Genomic DNA, 23110 nt, shown 5'->3' with positions numbered 1-23110 from the left:
CAAGAAAAAAGTACTCCTGTTTCATCAGGAAAATCTAAGATTGTAAGTTGAACAATATGAGGAGAGGTCCAGGGATACATTTCAAACCAGTTTGATGTTCTCCATTTTTTTCCCTCATTTTACTCATGAGTATTTCTTTAAGAGGAGATATGATTGCTGAGGATAGTCGAGGTTTATTCAGCCTGTTAGTCAGCCAAAGCTGTAGAAATAGTCTTATTAAGATTCTATTGTCCAAAGGCTTCTGAGAATATATAACACTGCATTTCAAAGGAACTTTCAAAAGATAAATTTTTTAGATATTTTCAGACAACTCTATTAGAACAGCTCAACTAAAATGGTATTTATGAACCTGCTTCCAATATATTATTCCAGAATATTATTTTCCTAAGTATTGACATTGCTAGTTTGTAAAGCCATTTCTTAACCAGAAATTACATGTGCAGTTCAAAACACGGGCTAGGAGATGGGAGGCAGCAACATGAAATGGGGAAGAAATTACTTTTAGCCTCAGAAAACCTGGTTTTAACTCCTAAATCTTGTATGCAGAAACTATGATACCTTGAGCAAGTGACTTAATCTTTGTGTTCTTAAAATTATTCTCTATAACTCTATAAAATGAGAGATAATTATAGCTTTCCAATGTATCATAAATTTTTGGGTATACCAAATCAGTAAGTGAAATCACATTGTCTATAATCAGTTACATAAATATTTATATATAGTTATTAGGCCCCTTATTCACAATTTACTGTATTTTCCCACAGAAGTATTTATCTCTAGTTTTAACCTCCAGTAAATGACAGGAAGAGAAGAAACAGATATATGTTATAAGAGAAAGGAAAAAAATAAAAATCTATAGAAAAATTAGCTTAAATTTTTGACTGCAACTTTAAGGTTTTGGCTTAATTTGACCTGAAGAGTTAGGGCTATCATAGAATCAGAGGGCATGTCTATACAAATGTGGGCCCATAAATAATTGAATAAATGTAAAATGAAGACGAGTTCATCAAAAAAGCAAGGTAGATAGCATTTCTCCTAATATTAAGATTCATCTTTAGATGAATGTATAAAGATGTGGTATATATACACAATGGAATATTACTCATCCATAAAAGAATGACATCTTACCATTTGCAACAACATGAATGAAGCTAGAGGGTATAATACTAAGTTAAATAAACCAATCAGAGAAAGACAAATACCATATGATTTCATTCATATGTGGAATTTAAGAAACAGAATTTAAAAAAGACAAAAAACCAGACTCTTAAATACAGAAAACAAACTGGTTCCCAGAAGAGAGGTCAGTGGGAGGGGGATAGGTGAAAGAGATGAAGGGGATTAAGAGTACACTTACCTTGATGAGCACTGAGTAATGTATAAAATTGTTGAACCATTATATTGTACACCTGAAACTAATATAACACTCACTGCATATTAATCGATTCAAGAAAGAAAAAGAAAAAAAGATCAGTATCTGTTTTATTTTGTTGGAAGGAGACATTTTATTTAATGAATCACAATATTTAATGAATCATTATTTTTCTTTGAAAAATCTTTATTCAAATAGTTACTTAGTTCAAGATTTTTAAATTTCTCCACTTAAAATAAATTTTGTCAATTTCACAGATCTGTGTCAGAAGAAAGCAGCAGTAACAGCACGTTATCCCCCAGTGTAAGGTGAGTGTAGAACTATGTGATAAGTTATTGTGCATTGTAATTTTTTTTCCTTTGGTGCATTGTGTGTTTTGGTAATTGTTTAGGAGCACTGTAAAATTGTTAATTTGAAACCAAAACATTTGTTCATGATATTCCTTATGGTTTTCACTGTTATTTAGTGTTATAATAATAAAAAATAAAACTTGCTCTCATGATATCTCAACCTCTCCTCCCCAACCTACACTAAAGAAATGATTTTGTGTATACACACAAGCATCAATAAGCACATACTTTGTGGGATTTTTGTTTTGAGCATTGGTAAGGAACAATTATATCATAATGACATCTTAATGACAAATACAAAGAGGACTGATAAGGGATATCTTTTATGCTTATAGTTACACTATTACCTCAGGAAAAAATTACTGCTAGTAAGGTTAAAGCCTTGGAATATTCACTCATTTTATGTCTTATCTGGAAAATTAAATTTAGAGATCAAACTATGGAGTCATCAAACAGAACATTTTATTAAATTATAAATTCCCCTTTATTTTCAGTATATAAAAATTTCCCTTACCACAGGATGGATAGAATATAAGAAGAGGTAATATAGAGCATCTCAGGTTGTTTTTCAAGTTATGTCTTCTTCCTTGCAGTACAAAGTTGCATGCAATGATATTCATGTAAAATATGTTGAAATAAATGTCTAAACTGAGGACATTTATAATTCTAAGAGAAGCAATATAAATAAAATATGATTAAAAACAGAGAGGGAGGCAATAAGAGACTCTTAACTGTAGGAAACAAAGTGAGGGTTAATGGAAGGGAGGTGGGTTATGGGATAAAGTAATTGGGTTATGGGCATTAAGGAGGGAACTTGATATAATGAGCACTGGGTGTTATAGGCAACCAATGAATCACTAAATTTGACCCCTGAAACTAAGAATATACTATATACTAACAACTGAATTTAAATAAAAAATTAAAAAAAATAAAAGCACACCTTCCTAATCTTATTGTCAAGGCAGACTATTTTAGGTTCTATAAAAATTAGTCATATTGCTACTCTCAAGGCAAGATGATATTTCAACCCTCTAATCACAATGAAATGCATATTACAGGACAGAGAACAATCATGTTTTTTATTATAATCTCTATCAAAAAGACACAAAAAGAAGAAATAATTGCACTTGAAGACAGTGGATGGGAAGAAATAATTAAGGAAAGAGCAGAAATGAATGGAAAGGAAAATGAACAGAAAAATAACAGAAAAAGTGAGCAAAGAGAGACTGATTCTTGAAAAGATTAATGTATGTAATTAAAACTGTACTGTGTATAAACCTGTCAAGTAACATCTTTTTTCATTAAGCTATAAATGTATATAAACTTAGGTCTAGAAAGATATTAGAATAGCTTTATGCTTAATTCATTGGAATGTGTATAATGTGTCCTTAACCTAACATCTTCTTTCATTAAGACAAGTGTTTATAAACATTATCTGTTGAAGCATATGGGAACAGAAAAAAAATTTATCCAGTAGTTCAAAATAAAAAGTAAGGTTATAAAATACCAATGTCAGATAAGAAAATTACATATTTTTAATCTTTTGGACACTAGAAGAAAAGAGAACACTGTTGATAACTTAAAATAAATTTAAATTTTTAGATGAAATGTATGGATTCCTCCAAAACCATATCTTTCCACCTTTCCCAGAATAGAATAGAAAAAAATTGAAAATACTGAATAAGTCTTCCATTAAAGATCTGGAAACTGTCATTTCAAACTTTCTCATAAACTTAATACTAGGGCATATTGTTTTTGTGGCATGCTTCAGGAGCAAAAGAGCCCAAACAAATTGAGTCAACACTTGCTTAATCACATCATCTTGTATTGCATTGAACAAACAAGTCACAGTATCAAATTCAACATCAGTGAGTAGATGTGTATGATGTATTCTACCCACTCTAATTAGGAGATACTAAAAAGTCACATGGCAAAAAATATGGATGAATAATCATATACTAGGAAAAGAGTGAAGAATTGGGAAAGTAATTCAAACCATTACATCTTCCAAACATTTAAAAAAGGATGTAATACCTATCTTACACATACTCATCTGGAAAATATAAAAAGAAGAAGCATTTCCTGTTTTTCTGTGTGGCTAGTCTACCTTTATCTTTTTAAATTAAATTTTAATTTAATTTTTAATTAAAATTTTTAAATTAAATTTTATTTTTTAATTAAATTTAATTGGCCAACATATTATTAGTTTTTGATACAATGTTTAATGACTCATTAGTTGAGTATATCGAATCTAACTTTAATACCAAAACTTGACAAAGGCAATAGTAGAAAGAAAAAAATTATAGATCAACTTTTGATTAAAAATGCAGTAATTTTAAACAAAACATTTCCAACTGAATCTTGTTAGCATTGTAAAAGATAAATAAATAGCCATGGAAGGGAAGGGTGATCTAGGAATGAAATGTTGCTTTAAAATTAGAAAGTTGATATAACATAATTCACCATATTAAGAGAAAAATGAGAAAAAGTATACAATCATGTCTATATATGAAGAAAAAACATCCTTTCACTATAAAAGTTCCCACTTAGCTAGTGACAAGTTACTATAATGTGATGAAGGAAATTTGAAGCAAGAAAACATAGTAAACATTCCAGTTAATGATGAAATTGTGAATGTTTCTTCCTGAGATCAGGAACATACTCATTTCATAACTGTAGTCCTTTTCAGCATTGTATGGATGATCCTAGCCAGGAGAATAAGGTAAAAAAAAAAAAAAAGTAGAAAGATTGGAAATGAAGAATGAATGATGTCATTGTTTGTAGATGATATGGCTGTGCACATAGAAAATTCTAAGAAATTACAAACCAATTAGAATTAATAAATGAATGTAAGGTGCCTGGATACAAGGCCAATATATAATCAGTTTTAACTTCATACATACACATACAACAAACAATTAGAAAATGATAATTGAAAAATATCACTATATACACTTGTATGTGTGTGTGTGTTGTGTGTGTGTGTGAGAGAGTGACAGGCAGGCAGACACATTGGTTTTAGGAAGATAATTTAACGATTCATCCCTTACATATAACACTCATTGTGTATTATAACAAATGCTCTCCTTAATACCCGTTGCCCATTTAGCCCATCCCCGTACACCTGCCTCCATCAACACTCAGTTTTTTTCTCTATCTTTAAGAGTCTCTTATGGGGGTGACTTTCTGTCTCAGTTGGTTAAGTGTATGCCTTCCTCTAGGATCATGATCTCAGGTTCGTGGATCAAGCTCCACATCAGGCTCCCTGCTCAGTGGGGAGTCTGCTTCTCTCTCTCCCTCTGCCACTCTCCACCCCCTGCTTGTGTTCTTTCTCTCAAATAAATAAAATATTTAAAACAACAAAAGTGAGGCTCTTACAGTTTGTTTCCCTCTCTCCTTTTTCCCTCCTTCCCAAATATTCATCTGTTTTGCTTCTTAAATTCCACATGTAAGTGAAATTATATGGCATTTGTCTTTTTCTGACTGACTTATTTTGTGTAGTATAATACACTAGCTCCATCCACATCATTGCAAATGGCAATATTTCATTCTTTTTTGTGGTTGAGTAATATTCCATATTGTGCGTGTGTGTGTGTGTGTGTGTGTGTGTACACAATATTCCATATTCCATGTACATATATTCCATATATATATACACACACAATATGGAATATTGCACACATATATACATATATATATGTATACACACACACATACTACATCTTTATCCCTTCATCAGTTGATAGACACAGGATCTTTCCATATTTTGGCTATTTTTGATTAATGCTGCTATGAACATCAAGGTGCATGTACCCCTTCAAATCTGTATTTTTGTATCCTTTGGGATACAAAAGTAGTGCAAAATCTGGGTCATGGGGTAGTTCTATTTTTATTTTTACTTTTTGAGGAACCTCCATACTGTTATCCAGAGTGGCACGAGTACATTACTTTTAACCCATGTCTTCATTTCAAGTAAAGGGCAGTTCTTTTTTTTTTTTTTTTAAAGATTTTCTTTATCTGACAGAGAGAGGGAACACAATCAGGGGGAATGGGAGAGGGAGAAGCAGGCTTCCCGCTGAGCAGGGAGCCCGATGTGGGGCTTGATCCTAGGATCCTGGGATCATGACCTGAGCTGAAGGTAGATGCTTAACAACTGAGCTACCCAGGCGCCCCAGGACAGTTCTTTAAATGGGATACTTTTATCTTTATTTTTTTAAAGTTTTAATTTATTTATTTGAGAGAGAGAGAAAGAATGAGCCAGGGGAGGAGCAGGGGAAGACGCAGAAACAGACTCCACTGAGCAGGGAGCCTGATGTGTGGCTCCATTACAGGAATTTTAGGAAGCCACTCCTATTACAAAACTAAGAATATTTGCTGTTGAGGTAACAGATAATTGTTTATTCTGGAATTGATTTTTTATTTTCCTGATCCTTTCTCTTCAGTTAACCATGCCCTTTAAATCACCTATATTAGTGCTAAAAACAAAACAAACAACAAAAAAACCCAATACTGGCACTTTGTATTGTGTTTTATTTTGTTTTCTCTTACAGCAACAGTCTCTAACAACTTTGGCCTGGAAGAAGGACATTGCCAAATAAATCATCAGAAACTGACCTAAACCATGAAGGGAAAGATAATTTCACCCTCATCTCTGTTGTTACTGCTGAGGGTTCAAAATATGAAATAATAAATCATCTGCACTTGAATCACCTAAATTATGTCTGATGTTTTCTCTGTATTTTCAGTCTCATTTTCTACCCTATCTACTGCAATTTGAATTCAGAAGAGGCTCTGAATCAGGTGAAAGCAGCTTAAGACCTCATCTCGTGATGCCAAGAGGGGCTGCTAGTTCAGTCTCATGACCCAAAGATAGATTGTCCCATTTTTCCTATGCTGCTTAGGTTGACCTGAATCTTCTTCCCTTGGTCCAACCTCCCTCCTTCTCTTCAGAGCTCCTAGCTTTTGGCTAGCCTGTGACTTGCCACAGTGGTATTTACTCAATCTCCTCTTGTTACTGCTTCTCTTCTTCAAAAACCGTATATCCACTTTAGCCTCTTGAGACACCTGTTTACCAAGAGTATATTTATCATGGAGTTAAGGAAGCAAAAGCATCAGGGCCACTTACTTGAGGGTTCTTTTCAGAGTCAGGACCTTAAATTTTATATTCTTTTTTTTTAGAGAGCATTCATCAAGTTTTATATAGTTTGGTACCTACAGAACCTGGATCTTCTTCTTGACCAGCCACCTTGGCAGTGGTATGCTGGAGCCAGTTCATACGAGCTGGCAAGAAATTTTGCTCTCATTAAAAAAATAGACAAGTTTTGGTGAAGGTGTGGAGAAATTGGAACTGTTGCACACTGTTGTTGGGAATGTAAAAAGGTGAAGCTGTTATAGAAAAATTATGATAGTTCCTCAAAAAATCAGAACTCATAAAACTACCATATGTTCCAGCAAAGATAGAGTAGAAATGTCTTGCAGGAAAATTATTTTTCTTTTGGATTTGAAAAGGAGATGGATGTGCAGCTAGGAGGGTGCTGCTGAAATAAAATGTTTTGTCTCCTGGAGAAAACTTCTCTGTTACTCATAATTCCATACAAACTTTGTGAAGGGCCAGTGAAAATTTGGAAGTCATGCAATTGTGTAATACTTTGAGGCTATCTATTCCTATTTAGGAAATGCAAGCCTTAGTAATTCTGTACCAATCAAAATATGTGCTGTTATGCTGATACACTGACATATAAACTCTTCATTTAGTAATAGTGTAAATTCTCAGAAATCAAAATGTAACACTATTTCCTCATGTCTTAGAGTCAACTGCAGGCAAGTTTCGATATCTGACATTTTCACGTAATTACTCTGGAAAAATAATCACTTACCTCTACAGTGTTAAATTCTATGATAATTTATGTCATCATGTGTAGGTACAGTACTTTTTCTGGGCGGCAGAGTCTGTCTTCTATTTGATGACTAGCCCTCCAGGCTTCTTCAGTCTTGCAGCTCTGCATTCCCAACACATGATTCCATAGTTGCCAACAAAACTGAAGGAAAGGTGGAAAACACATACCTGTCCACTAACTGGCAGTAATAACAAATAATTCACCCTCATGGCACATTGGCTCAATTGAGTCATACAATCCTAACTTCAAAGGAGGCTGGGAAACATCAGGAGAACTTGTGTAATATTTGGTGAGATACTGTCCCTACCACATATAAAATGGAAAAAACAAAACAAAACAAAAACTAAGGTTGTCACATCTGTGACTCAACATAAGCCTGCCATAGTTCCCATAATGGAAGACCTTCTAAAGCACTCTGTGACAAGGCTGTGGTCATTGATTTGGTTAAGCCTTACCTCTGCTCCCCTCACTTACAGGTCCTTAAAGAATCAGTGTGCTAGTTTCTGAGTTGGATGCTAAACAAATTTCTGAGGTACACTGACATTTGAAAAGTGCCATTGCTGCACTGACATGGCCTATAGCCATTTCTAAAAGTTGGACACCCTGGGCGCACATAAATACATGCATAATTTGAGTGTCATGAGTGATAGCCACAAGAATATTCCTTGAAATCTTCCTATAACAAGCATCATGAGTGATAAAAGTCCTGAGCTGTTGCACATTTTTATTGAGGCCACCCTGCCCATGATTGTAACCAATGGTGCAATCTTGATAGAGATACAAAGAAAGGCAATCCTGTATGACTCAGGACCCCTCTGACAGTTGCCTCTACCTTGACACCTCCCCAACAGTCCTGCTGAAACTTTCTTACATTGAATAGACCCTCCTTAAACTGTGTGAGTCCTAGGCTGCTGCTATTCAATTTTCTCTCCCTCTCCCCTTCCCTTGGGGTTAGACTGACTGCACTCTCGGCCAGCTTTCTCAGCCTTTTCATCTTTCTCCCCATTTTTCACAGTGGCTTTCCTCCTAATAAAATTAATGCACATTAGTCCTCTCCTGGCATCTGCTTCTCAGAAGATCCAGATTAAAACAAGTAATACTGAAAGTGTTATAAGTAAATGGGTTGTAAGATGTGGATTTGGTTTGGAAGCAAGGAGAACAGGATCCTTGTCAGGAAAAGGGGTGCAGACAATCCCTACCACAAGGTAGCAGTACAATTCTAAACATTTTGTAGGAAAAAGAAAACCTGCCCACTAGAGGAGAATGTGGTGGTAGAGATGCAATCAAGCAGGAATTAAAATCAGTGGAGTTAGCTGATTACTGCTGAGTTTTGTTGATGCCCTGTAGAAAGATGATAAGAGATCAAGGGCTGTTGCCAAGCAGTTACTGCCTATGCCTGCGAGCCACAGAGTCTCAGTGGTACTGAAAGACCCGCGGATCCCCTTACCCAAGAATTCAACACTGCCACAGGATGCAAACAGCAAGAGGTTCTTTATTGTTACGCAGGCGCCTGCGGGTGGTCAGCAGCTCCTGCTAGCTGAGCACACCTGGCTGGGGTGGTGCAGGATTTTTATAGACAGGTACAAACAAGTCCCGGATGGGACGGGGCCAATTGGCTGACAATTTGAACATTTGAAAAAAGGCATACTTGGTGTTAGTGGATTGGCCCTGGAAGACCCCCACGCGCGAAGAAAAAGGGCGGGAAGGGGAAACAAAGAGGGGAAGTTTGACCTTATTACTCAACAGAAAGACATCCTGCCTACGTGACTATGCAGCCCCCTGTCTACGTGACCTACATGACCATGCAGCCCCCTTGCCTACGTGACCATGCCCCGGCTATTAGGAGAGGGTATCTTGTTCAAACAGGAGTCAAGTGTCATGCCCTAAAAGCCAAGCGGTTACAGAAAGGCAAAAGAGCAGTTACATTGAATTCAACCCTGGGGGAAGGGTCTTTTCATTGCAAGGGGAGGAGGGGTACTTTTACACAACAAAAGAGCAGTTAATTAGTTAACGACAGGGGGGGTCTTTCAGTACTTATAAAGAGGCCTTTATCAGCCACTGTTGCATGTCAGACAAAGGTGAATGGCAGATAGAGAATCTATTGGTTACACTTGCAAGTTCCAGCGACTAAATATTTAGCAAAAGGAGCTCTGTTAGGCTAAGGTCAGGGCACTGTGGGAAAAACCCAACACTTGGGTTTTGGGAAAAGGAAGGAGGAAAACAGGAAGGAGGAGTTCTTGATGTATGACACTGAAGATGCTAATTCTCTTACACCCACCTCCTCCGCTCAGTGATTGGAAGCCACTGTGCTTGAAGATGCTACAATTTCCTCCCCACAAGGCAATACCTACCTCTACCCCTATCTGTAGGCATTTCCCATCTCTTCTTCTGACTCCCAGGCCAATAATTAGGATGAAAGCCTATCTTAACACAGATGGTGATGTGCTGGCCAGGGGGTAGTGCTTAACTGCCAGAATCCAAGAGGCCATAATTACCATTGTGATCAGTATGGGTAGAGGAGCAGCCAAGGGGACTTGACCTACAGGTAGTTTTGCAGACAGTAAATAGAGAACTGGGGCTTTTTAGATGCAAAATAGATTGCCAGCCAACTAGGGAGTTGCTTACATCAATAATGAAGAGAAAGAAAGAATAGCAGGAGACCAAGGATTGTCTCCGCAGTAAAAAATCACAATCCCTGAAGATGGCAGAGGAGTAGGGGACCCTATTTCAACGGATCCACTGAATTGAGCTATATATCTGCCAGACTACTCTGAACACCCATGAAATCAGCCCGAGATGTAAGAAGACATATCAAGATCTATACCAATGGAATATCCCCAACAGCCAGTTTCAAGGTATAAAGTGGGGTGCTGCGATTCTGCTGGAAGATATAAAAAATAAATGGAAGGGGAAGGGAGACACCATAAGTGCTGTCACTGGGAAGGTGAAATAACAGAGGAGCACAAATGTGTCCCATGCTGGGGCCCCAGGCATAGACTGGTAGCCACGGGGAAGGGACTTTAGGGCAGCCTCCCAGGCTGAAACCTGGAGCTGCAGGGGCGCATATGTGAACTGCGAGTGGCTAGCAGTTTTAGAAGCACAAAGGGCAGAGACATGCCTGGATCTGAAAGCAAGGGCTGGAGTGCTGCTGTGGGGTGCACAACCTGAAAGACCCGCGGATCCCCTAACCCAAGAATCCAACACTGCCACTGGATGCAAACAGCAAGAGGTTTATTATCACGCAGGTACCGGCGGGTGGTCGGCAGCTCCAGCTAACCGAGCACACCGACCGGAGTGAAGCGGGGTCTTTTATAGGAGGGTACAAACAAGTTTTGGGTGGGGTGCAACTGATTGGTGGACAGTTTGAACTTTTGAAAAAGGCATACTTGGTGTTAGTGGATTGGCCCTGGAAACCCGCGCGCGCGAAGAGAGCGGCGGGAAGGGGAACAAAGAGGGGAAGTTTAACCTTATTACTCAACAGAAAGGCATCCTGTCTACGTGACTATGCAGCCCCCTGTCTACGTGACCTACATGACCATGCAGCCCCCTTGCCTACGTGACCATGCCCCGGCTATTAGGAGAGGGTATCTTGTTCAAACAGGAGTCAAGTGTCATGCCCTAAAAGCCAAGCGGTTACAGAAAGGCAAAAGAGCAGTTACATTGAATTCAACCCTGGGGGAAGGGTCTTTTCACTGCAAGGGGAGGAGGGGTACTTTTACACAACAAAAGAGCAGTTAATTAGTTAACGACGGGGGGGGGGGGGGGGGCGGTGTCTTTCAAACCCAGGCCACTGCAGTTTTTAGCAGCACAGACAAAAATGAAGTCAATTTCACCTGGAGGGGCTTCTGGAGAATAATCTGTGAGCTTTCTGTTCTGAGACAGAACAGAACAGAAGCAGTTACTTCTGCTCTGACTCTTGGAAGGGACACAGAAACCCACCAGGGAAAGCTGTCAGAGAACAAAAGCCCCCCAAAACCGGTTTATACTGAGCGTATCCCTCATCACAGGGGCAAGGCAATTCTGCCCAAACAGGGTTGCCTGAGTAACAGCGTGACAGCCCCCCCCCCCCCCCCCCCCGCCACCAGAAGATAGGCTGAAAGAACAAGAGGCCAAGTACTATAAAGTCCCTATAAAACAGGTGCATCTTGCTTGGATGGTGGTCTGTAGTTTGGACTCTGTACATTCCCTCAACCACCTCTCACCAGAATGACTAGGAGGAGGAACCCCCAACAGAAGAAAATTCAGAGACTGTGACAAAACTATTGGATATGGACATAAGCAAGATGTCAGAAATAGAATTTAGGAGAACAGTTATCCAGACAATGGCTAGGTTGGAGAAAACCATTAGTGGCAACATAGGATCTCTAAGGGCAGAAGTGAGAGCAGATCTGGCAGATCTTAAAAATGCTATCAATGAGATCCAATCTAATCTAAATATAGTAGGGTAAATGAGACAGAAGATAGAATAAGTGATCTAGAAGATAAACTGATAGAAAAGAAGGATCAGGAGGAGGCCTTGAACAAACAGCAAACATGCTTAGAATGCATGAAAACAGAATTAGGGAAATAAATGATGCCATGAAACATTCCAATGATCCCTGAGGGGGTGGAGAGAGAGAGAGAGAGAGAGAGAGAGAGAGAGGACTAGAAGATACAGTTGGACAAATCCTAGATGAGAATTTCCCTAATCTGGGGAATGCAACAAGTGTTCATGTCCTAGAGGCAGAGAGGACACCCCTCAAGATCAATGAGAGTACAAAGACCATCGGACATGTGATTGTGAAATTTGTGAATCCGTAAATTCAGAGAAAATGTCTTAAAGGCAGCTAGGGGAAAGAGCTGCCTTACATACAGAGGGAAGAACATCAGCATAATGTCATATCTGTCCACAGAAACCTGGCAAGCCAGAAAGGGCTGGCAAGACATATTCAAGGCACTAAATGAGAAGAACATGCAGCCAAGAATACTTTATCTAGCAAGGCTGACATTCAGAACGGATGGAAGGATAAAGAGCTTCCAAAAGCAGCAAAGACTAAAAGATTATGTAACTACCAAGCCAGCACTACAGAAAATATTAAGGGGGGTCTTATAAAAGAAGAAAGATCCCAAGAGTGATATAGAACAGAAATTTACAGAGACATTCTATAGAAAGAAGGACTTCACAGTCAACATGATTACAATAAAATCATATCTTTCAATAATTACTTCCAACATGAATGGCCTAAATGCTCCCATAAAATGTCAAAGGGTTGCAGTTTGGATAAAAAGAAAGGATCCAACCATATGTGGTCTACAAGAGACACATATTGAACCTAAAGATACATTCAGACTGAAAGTGAAGGAATAGAGAACCCTGTTTCATGGCAATGGGACTCAAAAGAAAGCTGAGGTAGAGATTCTCATATCAGACAAATTAGATTTTAAGCTAAAGATTGTAGTCAGAGATACAGAAGGACACTATATCATTCTTAAAGGGTCTATCCAACCAAAGGACCTAACAATTGTAAATATTTATGCCCCCAAAATGAGAGCTGCCAACTACATAAGCCAACTGTTAATCAAAGTAAAAAGACATAGTGGTAAGAATACTTTCATTGTAGGGGATCATAATATGCCACTCTCAGCAAAAGACAGATCATCTAAGCAGAAAATCAACAAAGAAACAAAAGCTTTGAATGACACACTAGACCAGATGGATCTCATAGATATACACAGAACATTCTACCCTAAAACAACAGAATACTCATTCTTCTTGAAAGCACATGGAACCTTCTCCAGAATAGACCACATCCTGGGTCAGAAATTAGGTCTCAGCAGATATCAAAAGATTGAGATAATTCCCTGCATGGTCTCAGACCACAAAATTTTGAAACAGGAACTCAATCACAAGAAAAAGTATGGAAGAAATTCAAACACTTGGAAGCTAAAGTTCATCCTGTTCAAGAATGTTTGGATCAACCAGGAAATCAAAGAACTTAAACAAATCATGGAAACCAGTGAGAATGAAAACACTTTGGTCCAAAACCTATGGGATATGGCAAAGGTGATTCTAAGGGGGAAAACATAGCCATCTAAGCCTCAATCAAAAAAATAGGAAAATCTTGAATACACAAACTTTCTTTACACTTTAAAGAACTCAATGATCAATAACAAATTAAGCCAACCCCACACACAAGAAGGGAAATAATTAAGATTTGAATGGAGATCAATGAATCAGAAACCAGAGATACAGCAGAGCATATCAACACAATTAGAAGCTAGTTCTTTGAAATAATTAATATGATTGAGAAACCACTGGCCAGGATAGTCCAAAAGACCCAAATTAATAAATTATGAATTAAAGGGGAGAGATCACGACCAATACCAAGGAAATAGAAACAGTCACCAGAAATTATCAACAGCTTTATGCCAATAAGTTAAGCAACTTAAGAAGAAATGAATGCATCTCTGGAAACCTATAAACTTCCATGACTGAAACAGGAAGAAATTAACAACCTGAATAGACCAATACCTAGTAACATGATTGAAACAGTGATCAAAAACCTCCCAAAAAACAAGAGCCCCAGGACCTGTGGATTCTTTGGGGAATTCTACCAAACATTCAAAGAAGAAATAATATCTATTCTCCTGAAGCTGTTTAAAAAAACAGAACCAGAAGGAAAACTTCCAGACTCATTCTATGAGGCTAGCATCACCTGCATAAAGACCCCACCAAAAAGGAGAATTTCAAACCAATATCCCTGATGAATATTGATGCCACGACTTTCCACAAGATCCTGGCTAATAGGATCCAACAATACATTAAAAAGATTATCTACCATGACCAGGTGGGATTTATCTCTAGGATGCAAGGGTGGTTCAACATTCACAAATGAATCAGTGTGACAGAACACATTAATAAGAGAGAAGAATCATATGGTCCTCTCAATTGATGCAGAAAAAGCATTTGAAAAAATACAGCATCCTTTTCTGATTAAAACTTGTCAGAGTATAGAGATAGAAGGAACATTCCTCAACTTCATAGAATCCATCTATGAAAAACCCACAATGAAAATCATTCTCAATGGGGAAAAACTGAGAGCCTTTCCCTTTGATATCAGAGACATGACAAGGATGTCCATTCTTGCTACTATTGTTCAACATAGTAATAGAAGGCTTAGCCTCAGCAATCAGACAGCAAAACAAATAAAAGGTATTCAAACTTGCAAAGAAGTCAAACTCTCTCTCTTCACAGAAGACATGATACCTTATGTGGAAAACCCAAAAGCATCTACCCCCAAATTCCTGGAACTCATACTCAGTAATGTGGCAGGATACAAAATCAATGCACAGAAATCAATCACTTTCTTATACACTAACAATGAAACTATAGAAAGAGAATTGATTTCATTTTCAATAGCACCAAAAACTATAAGGTACCTTGGAATAAACCTAACCAAAGAGGTAAAGGATCTATATTCAAGGAACTACAGAATACTCATCAAAACACTCATCAAAGAAGTTGAAGAAGACACAAAAAAATGGAAAAGCATTCCATGTTCATGGATTGAAAGAATAAACATTGTTAAAATGTTATGCTGCCCAGAGCAGTCTATACTTTCAACACCATCCTGATCAAAACACCACTGACATTTTTCAAAGTACAGAAACAATCCTAAAATTGGTATGGAACCAGAAGAGACCCTGAATCGCCAAAGAAATGTTGAAAAAGAAAAATAAAGCTGGGAGCATCATATTGCCTGATTTCAAGCTTTTCTACAAAGCTGTGATCACCAAGACAGCATGGTACTGGCACAAAAGCAGACACACAGACCAAAAGAACACAGTAGAGAGCCCAGATATGGACCCTCAACTCTATGGTCAAATAATCTTCGACAAAACAGGATAAAACATACAGTGGAAAAAAGGCAGTCTCTTCAGTAATTGTTGCTGGGAAAATTAGACAGCCACATGCAGAAGAATGAAACTCAACCATTACCTTACACCATACACAAAGATAAACTCTAAATGGATGAAAGACCTCAATGTGAGACAGGAATCCATCAAAATCCTAGAGGAGAACATCAGCCACAGAAACTTCTTTCAAGAGGTCTCCAAAAGTAAGGGAAACAAAAGTAAAAATGAACTTTTGGGACTTCATCAAGATAAAAACCTTCTGCACAGCAAAGGAAACAGTCAATAAAACAAATAGGCAACCCATGGAATGGAAGAAGATATTCACAAATGACACTACAGACAGAGGGCTGATATCCAAGATCTATAAAGAACTTCTCAAACTCAACACCCCCCCCCCCAAAAAAAAAAAGATAATCAAGTGAAAAAATGGGCAGAGGACACAAACAGACACTTCTCCAAAGAAGACATACAAATGGCTCACAGATACATGGAAACATGTTCATTGTTAACCACCAGGGCCATTCAAATCTAAACCACATTGAGATACCTCCTTATACCAGTTAGAATGGCAAAAATTAACATGGCAGGAAAAAACTAATGTTAGAGAGGATGTGGAGAAAGGGGAACCCTCTTACACTGTTGGTGGGAATACAAGTTGGTGCAGCCACTTTGGGAAATAGTTTGAAGATTCCTTAAGAAATTAAAAATAGAGCTCCCTATGACCCTGCAATTGCCCTCCTGGGTATTTGCCCTGAAGATACAGATGTGAAAAGAAGAGCCATCTGTACCCCAAAGTTTATAGCAGCAATGGCCACAGTCGCCAAACTGTGGAAAGAGCCAAGATGCCCTTCAACAGATGAATAGATAAAGAAGATATGGTCCCTATACACAATGGAATATTACTCAGCCATGAGAAAGGGTGAATATCCAACTTTTGCATCAACATGGATGGGACTGCCGGAGATTATACTGAATAAAATAAGTCAAGCAGAGACAGTCAATAATCTTATGGTTTCACTTATTTGGAAAGGAAAGGAAAAGTGAATTGGGGGAAATCAGAAGGGGAGACAAATCAAGAGAGACTGTGGACCCTGAGAAACAAATTGAGGGTTTTAGAGGGGAGGGGGTGGTAGGATGGGTGATCTTGGTAGAGGGTATTAAGGAGGGCATGTATTGCCTGGACCACTGGGTGTTATACATAAACAATGAATCTTAGAACACTACATCAAAAAGTAATGATGTGTTGTATGGTGACTAACATAACACAATTAAAAAAAAAGGTCACAATCACTGAGTTTCAATTCCCAGACCTGAACCAGTTTTTAGTTCTGAAGCCCATCAACTGAGAATATGGCTGGATTCCTTGAAATTAATTTACCTCCATTGAAATATAAATGTTATTGTTCCTCCTGTCTTTCCCTAAAGGAACCTACTACCAATTACTCAAGTGTTTGTACACTAGCAGAAGGGGTCTGGGAATGTATTTTAAGGACAATTGACAGAAATTATGAGTTGATTTTGATACTCAAAGTATCATTGTCATCCCTGTTGGATTTGAGCCTAGTTCTCTGTGACAACTAGGAGAGCCAGGTAATAAATTGGTTATTGGCTGAACTTTGGTTCACAGTTGCCTCCTGGGTCTATAGAGCTCTCCAGTGGTCACTTCCCCAATTCTGGAATTGATATACAGTTAGAGTAATCCCACACTGAATCTCTGACCTGTGGAGTAACAGCTATTCTAGTATGAAAAACCAAAAGTAAACCTTCTATGCCATCCCCCCTGGCCAAGATAGTAAATCAAAAATAACATATCTTGTATGGTGACAGATGGTAGCTACACCTGTGAGCATAGCATGATACATAGAGTTGCTGAATCACCATGTTGTACACCTGGAACTAATATAATATTCTGTGTCAACTGTACTCAAAAACCCCAACCCAAACCCAAACATATCTTAAGGACTGGAGGTAGTGGAAATCAGTATCAGTGTTAAAATGCAGGGGTGGTAGTACCCATCATATTTTTGTTTAATTTGTCAGGCTGGTCCCTGCAGAAACCATATGGAAACTGATAAATGATCAGACTGTTGCCATACCTAACAGTACAGTTCACCCTTGAAGAACCCGGGGTTTAGGGATGCTGAAACCTCCTCCCTCCCTTATGGTTAAAAATCAATGTAGAACTTTTTTGACTCCCCCATAACTTAACTACTCATAGCCTACTGCTGACCAGAAGCCTTACTTATAACATGAACACTTGACTAATATGTATTATTCCAATAAAGCTAGAGAAAAAATTTTAAGTAAATCATAGAAGATACATTAACACTACTATACATATATTTATTGAAAAAAATCTGGACCTGAGAAGTTCAAACTTGTGTTGCTCAAGGGTCAACTGTAGATGTAGTGTCATTTCTCGAAGTGATTAATAAAATCTCAAGCACATGGTATGTACCCACTGATTTGGTGAATATATTATTTTTCATTCAAAATGGTAATAGTTTACATCCATGTTCACATTCCCTGATACTACTAATTTCCTATGAAGCAGGATTAAGCAAAAGTAAAACACAATACACTTGAGGAATCACTTCTTTCCTTAGTGTGCCTCTTGGTGTCCTCTAATGGCAAGATTAAGCATCACCCTCACTTGTAATGGATAAAATATTTAGAATTCAATTCATTATTGCAGAACAGATATTGACTAGTGAATTCAAATCTGAGAGGCAATAAATAACCTGGACTTCTGGTTATGGGCCTGAAAACTACTAAACATTGGAGACAAGGAGGTCTGGTGTAGAGGCATGTAGGTACTCCCATATATGGGAATAGGTACAATATGTTAATATTTTTGTATCACATATTAATACCTACTAGAAAACATTTATTACAAGAAAGGCACTATAAACCTAGTTTCCCAGGAATGTCATGATGGGCATATAAATGACATGGCCATGTTAGCTATGTATAGGCCTAATACTTATATTTCCACTTACTAAAACAAATACAGTTACTGCTGCCTCCAAATGTCATACTTGTCAGAGGCAGAGACCAATATTAACCTCCAATTTAGCACTTTTGTGTGTGTGGGGAGGGGAGCAACTTAGTGGAAAGTTGATTATGTTAGAACTTCTATACTGGAAAAGCCAGAGGTCTGTTCTATTGATTTTTTTCAATTATTTGTTCACCTTTCTGACCTGTAGAGCCTTAGTTGGTGCTTCTGTATATGATATAACTAGTAGTATAATGGAACCCATTGGCATAGACTCCCACTTTGCTTAGCATCTGACCAAGGCAACCACTTCACAGTGAAGAAGGTAGGGGAAGGAGCCCATGACCATGAGACCCACTATTTCTCATAATGCACAACTTAGCCTCATAGACCTCTTGAATGGCTTCCTAAAAGTGAAGTTGAAGCACCAGATTGAAGGAAGCATTCTAAAATAATGCGTTGATTTTTGTGGTGATTGATTTTATGTGTCAACTTGACGAGGCTGTAAGATGCCCATAGGTAGTAAAACATTATTCCTAGGTATCTGAATAGAACAAAAAGCTAGAAGAGGATGAATTTTCTTTGTGCTTGAGTTGAACACACTCATCTTTTTCTGCCATTGGACATCAGTAATCCTTGTTCTTAAGGACTCAGATAAAGGGCTTACATCATTAGCACCTGATTCTCAGGTCTTCAGAGTCACGAGACATTGATAATACCACCAGCTTTCTTGGTTCTCCAGTTTGCAGATGGCTGATCATGGGACTTTTCAGCCCCCATAATTACATGAGACAATTCTAAAATAAATCTCATATGTATCTCAGGGCACCTGGGTGGCTCAGTCAGTTAAGCATGTGCCCTCAGCTCAGGTCATGATCCCAGGGTCCAGGGATTGAGCCCTGCACCGGGCTCCCTGCTCAGTGGGAAGTCTGCTTCTCCCTCTCCTTCTCTGTCTGCTTCTTCCCCTGCTTGTGCTTTTTCTCTCTGTCAAGTAAATAAATGAAATCTTTAAAAAAAATCCATGTATCTTTATGTAGGTATATAGATATCTTATTAGTTTGGTTTCTGAAAAGATCCATAACTAATACAAAATCATTTGGGTGCAATATATTTATTAATCCAGAATTCCTAATTTGTCACTAATAGGAAAGACTATAGAATGTGAATATATGACTACCTTTTCTCCCAATGCCCAAATGGGGGACTTTTTGGCTTCTGCCTCACATTCTGGGATTTTGGGGTAGGAGGCCAAAGGAGGTATGCTCTTTCCAGAAGAAATAGCAAAGTTCTAACTTTCTAATTAAAATACAAGGATAGCTGCTAACAGGGCACTTTTAACTTGTTGCCAGTGACAAAAAAACAAACAACCAAAAAATAAGAGTCATTATACTGGCAGGGATAATAGATTCTGATTAGTGGTAAGAATTGGGAGTGTTTTTACCCAAGGGGGAGGCAGGGGGGAATATGGGTGGAGCCCATTTGATATAGACCTGAGTGTGTCCCATTGTAACTGTGATTGGACATGTCCAACAGTGCTGGAATAAGAAACATTTGATTATTAAGGGTTATGGCACTTCAAGATAAAGTTTTGGTTATATCATCAGGAAGCCATGGAGATTTTCCAGGAGATAGATGAATAGGAGTGGGATTTAGAATGAACAATAGGTATCAAGGGTTAGGACTTCAACATTTTTTTTTTTTTATTGTGGTAAAAAACACATAACTTAAAATCTGGCCTCTCAAAATTCTTAGTGGACAGTATTGTTAACCAGAATCCAATGTTATATACAGATCTCCAGAGATTATTTTGCATGACTGAAATTATAAATCCAATAAGCAGCAACTCATTGAGCCCTGGCAACAACCACCCCTGGCAACAACCACCACCATTCTACTTTGTCCTTCTGAGTTTGACTACTGTAGAAACCTGATACATAACTGTAACCATGCAGTATATGTCCTTCTGTGATTTACTAATTTCAGTTAGCATAATGTGCTCAAGGTTGATCCATGTTGTACCATGTGACAGAATTTCTTTCTATTTTATGGCTAAATAGTACTTCATTATATGTATATATCACAGTTTCTTAATCCATTAATCTGTTGACAGATGTGTAGATTGTACCATTACTTTACCCTTATGAATATTGCTGCAATGAAAATGGAATGCAAGTATCTATTTGAGATCCTGATTTCAATTGTTTTGAATAAATAACCTGGAAAGGGGATGGCTGGGCCATATAGTTGTTCAATTTTTAATCTGAGGAAATTCCCCAGTTTTCAATAGCAGCTGCACTATTTTACATTCCCACCAAAACTGTGTAATGGGGTTCTAATTTCTCCACATTCTCATCACCACTCATTATTTGCCAGGTCCTTTTTTTTTCCCCCCTTTTTTGTAATGGCCACCAAATACATGTGAAGTAACATTGTGGTTTTTATTTACCTTCTCTGATGATGATTTCTGATGCTAAGCATCACTATTTTGCTACTGAGTTATAGGAGATTCTTGAAAATTTTGGATATTAATCCTTTATCAGATACAGAGTTCACAAATATTTTCTCTCACTTTGTACTTCACCTTTTCTTTCTTTCCCCTTCATCCCTCCTTACCTCCTTTCTCCTTCCTTCCTTCATTCCTTTCTTCCAAAGCTTGTTAGTTTAATATAGACTCACTTGTTTATTTTTGCTTTTGTTGACTGTGCTTTTGGTGTCATAGCCAGGACTGCTGTTATGAAGTTAGAAGCATACAATTTCAGCTCTTGCAATTAAGTATTTAAGTATTTGTAGATATCCAGTTTTTCAAACACTATTTGTTGATGACACTATCTTTACAACAATGGGTATTCTTGGTTCTTTTTCCAAAGATTAGTTGACTATATATGTGTGAGATGACTTATGCACTCTCTCTTCTGTATTGTTGGTTTATGTGTCTCTCTTTATGCCAATAGCATATTGTTCAATTATTGTAGCTTTTTAATGATTTCAAATCAGGAAGCATGAGGCCTCCTGCTTTGTTCCTATCTCTCAAGATTGCTTTGGCTCCTAAAAGTCATTTTTGGTTCTATATGAATTTTAGGATTGTTTTTTCTATTTTTGTAAAACAAACAAACAAACAACCCCCCAAAAAAAGCATTAGAATTTTGATAGGAATTGTGTTGCATCTGTAGCTCACTTTGGGTAGTATGGATATTTACCTCTTTACTATGTTAAATGTTCCAACTCAAGAACACATCTTTCCATTTATTTAGATTTTATTTCTTTAATCAGCATTTTTAAATTTCCTGCATATAGATGTCAAATAACATATTAATTTTCCTAGAAATTATAAACTAAAATGCATTTTAATATCTTTTTTCACACATTTGTTGTTAGTAGAGATGCAACTATATGACATTGTTGAAAGAAATTGAAGAGAACACACACACACAAATGGAAATACACAGAAGAAATATTCTTTGTTTCTTTTTTACTCTCTTGCTTTCTTCCCTGGTAATTTGATGATTTCTTATACTTGTATGCTTCAACTACTTTCTCTAAAGCAACCCAGGAAGAAATATTATAGGTAACTCAGTGAAAAGGAGAGGTCAATGTGATAACTCTAGACATAATGACAAAACAAGAATGAAATGGTAATAAATGCACATCTATCAATAGTTACTTTGAATGTAGAGACTAAATTCTCTAGTCAGAAGATATAGGGTGTCAGAACGGATTAAAACAAACAAACAAACAAGACCCATCTATATGCTATCTATAAGAGATTCATTTTAGACCTAAAGACCCCTAAAGATTGAAAATGAGAGGATGGAGAAACATTTATCATGCAAATTGATGTCAAAAGTAAGCTCGAGTAACAATACTCATCTCATAAAAACTAGACTTTAAAACAAAGACTGTAACAAGAGATAAAGAAGGGCCCTTTATAAACATAAAAGAGACAATCCAACATGAAGATATAACAATTGTAAATATTTATGTCCCCAACATGGGAACACCAAAATATATACAACAACTAAGAACAAACATAAAGGAACTCATTGAGGGCGCCTGGGTGGCTCAGTGGGTTAAGCCACTGCCTTCGGCTCAGGTCATGATCTCAGGGTCCTGGGATCGAGTCCCGCATCGGGCTCTCTGCTCAGCAGGGAGCCTGCTTCCCTCTCTCTCTCTCTCTCTGCCTGCCTCTCCATCTACTTGTGATTTCTCTCTGTCAAATAAATAAATAAAATCTTTAAAAAAAAAAAATAAAGGAACTCATTGAATATAATACAACAATAGTAGGGGAATTTAATACCCTGCTTACATCAATGGACAGATCTGTCTAAGTAGAAAATAAACCAAGAAAAATGGCTTTAAATGACACACTGGAAAAATGGACTTAACAGATATATTCAGAACATTCCATCCTAAAACAGAAGAATATACATTCTTTTCATGTGCACATGGAACATTTTCCACAATACAGCACACATTAGGTCATGAAACAGGGCTCAACAAGTGCAAAAAGATTGGGGTCATATCATGCATCTTTTCTGAGCACAATGCTATGAAACTAGAAGTCAACCATAATAAAAAATCTGGGAAGACCACAAATGTATGG

General features: G+C 37.5%; 1 protein-coding gene across 1 annotated transcript in view; it reads left to right on the top strand.

Moving 5' to 3' along the window:
• LOC131820665 (disintegrin and metalloproteinase domain-containing protein 5-like) overlaps positions 1-6428 on the top strand; it is a 159623-nt gene extending 153195 nt beyond the window's left edge. The window contains exons 21-22 of the mRNA XM_059156370.1: positions 1630-1680; positions 6273-6428. Of these exons, the coding sequence (XP_059012353.1) occupies positions 1630-1680; positions 6273-6285 (64 nt within the window). The 3' untranslated portion in view covers positions 6286-6428. The remainder of the gene's footprint in view (positions 1-1629; positions 1681-6272) is intronic.
• Positions 6429-23110: the final 16682 nt, after the last annotated feature.

Source organism: Mustela lutreola, chromosome 18 (genome assembly GCF_030435805.1).
Source record: "Mustela lutreola isolate mMusLut2 chromosome 18, mMusLut2.pri, whole genome shotgun sequence".
In the NCBI taxonomy this organism is placed as follows: Eukaryota; Metazoa; Chordata; class Mammalia; order Carnivora; family Mustelidae; genus Mustela; species Mustela lutreola.
This window is presented reverse-complemented; position numbering and strand designations above follow the sequence as displayed.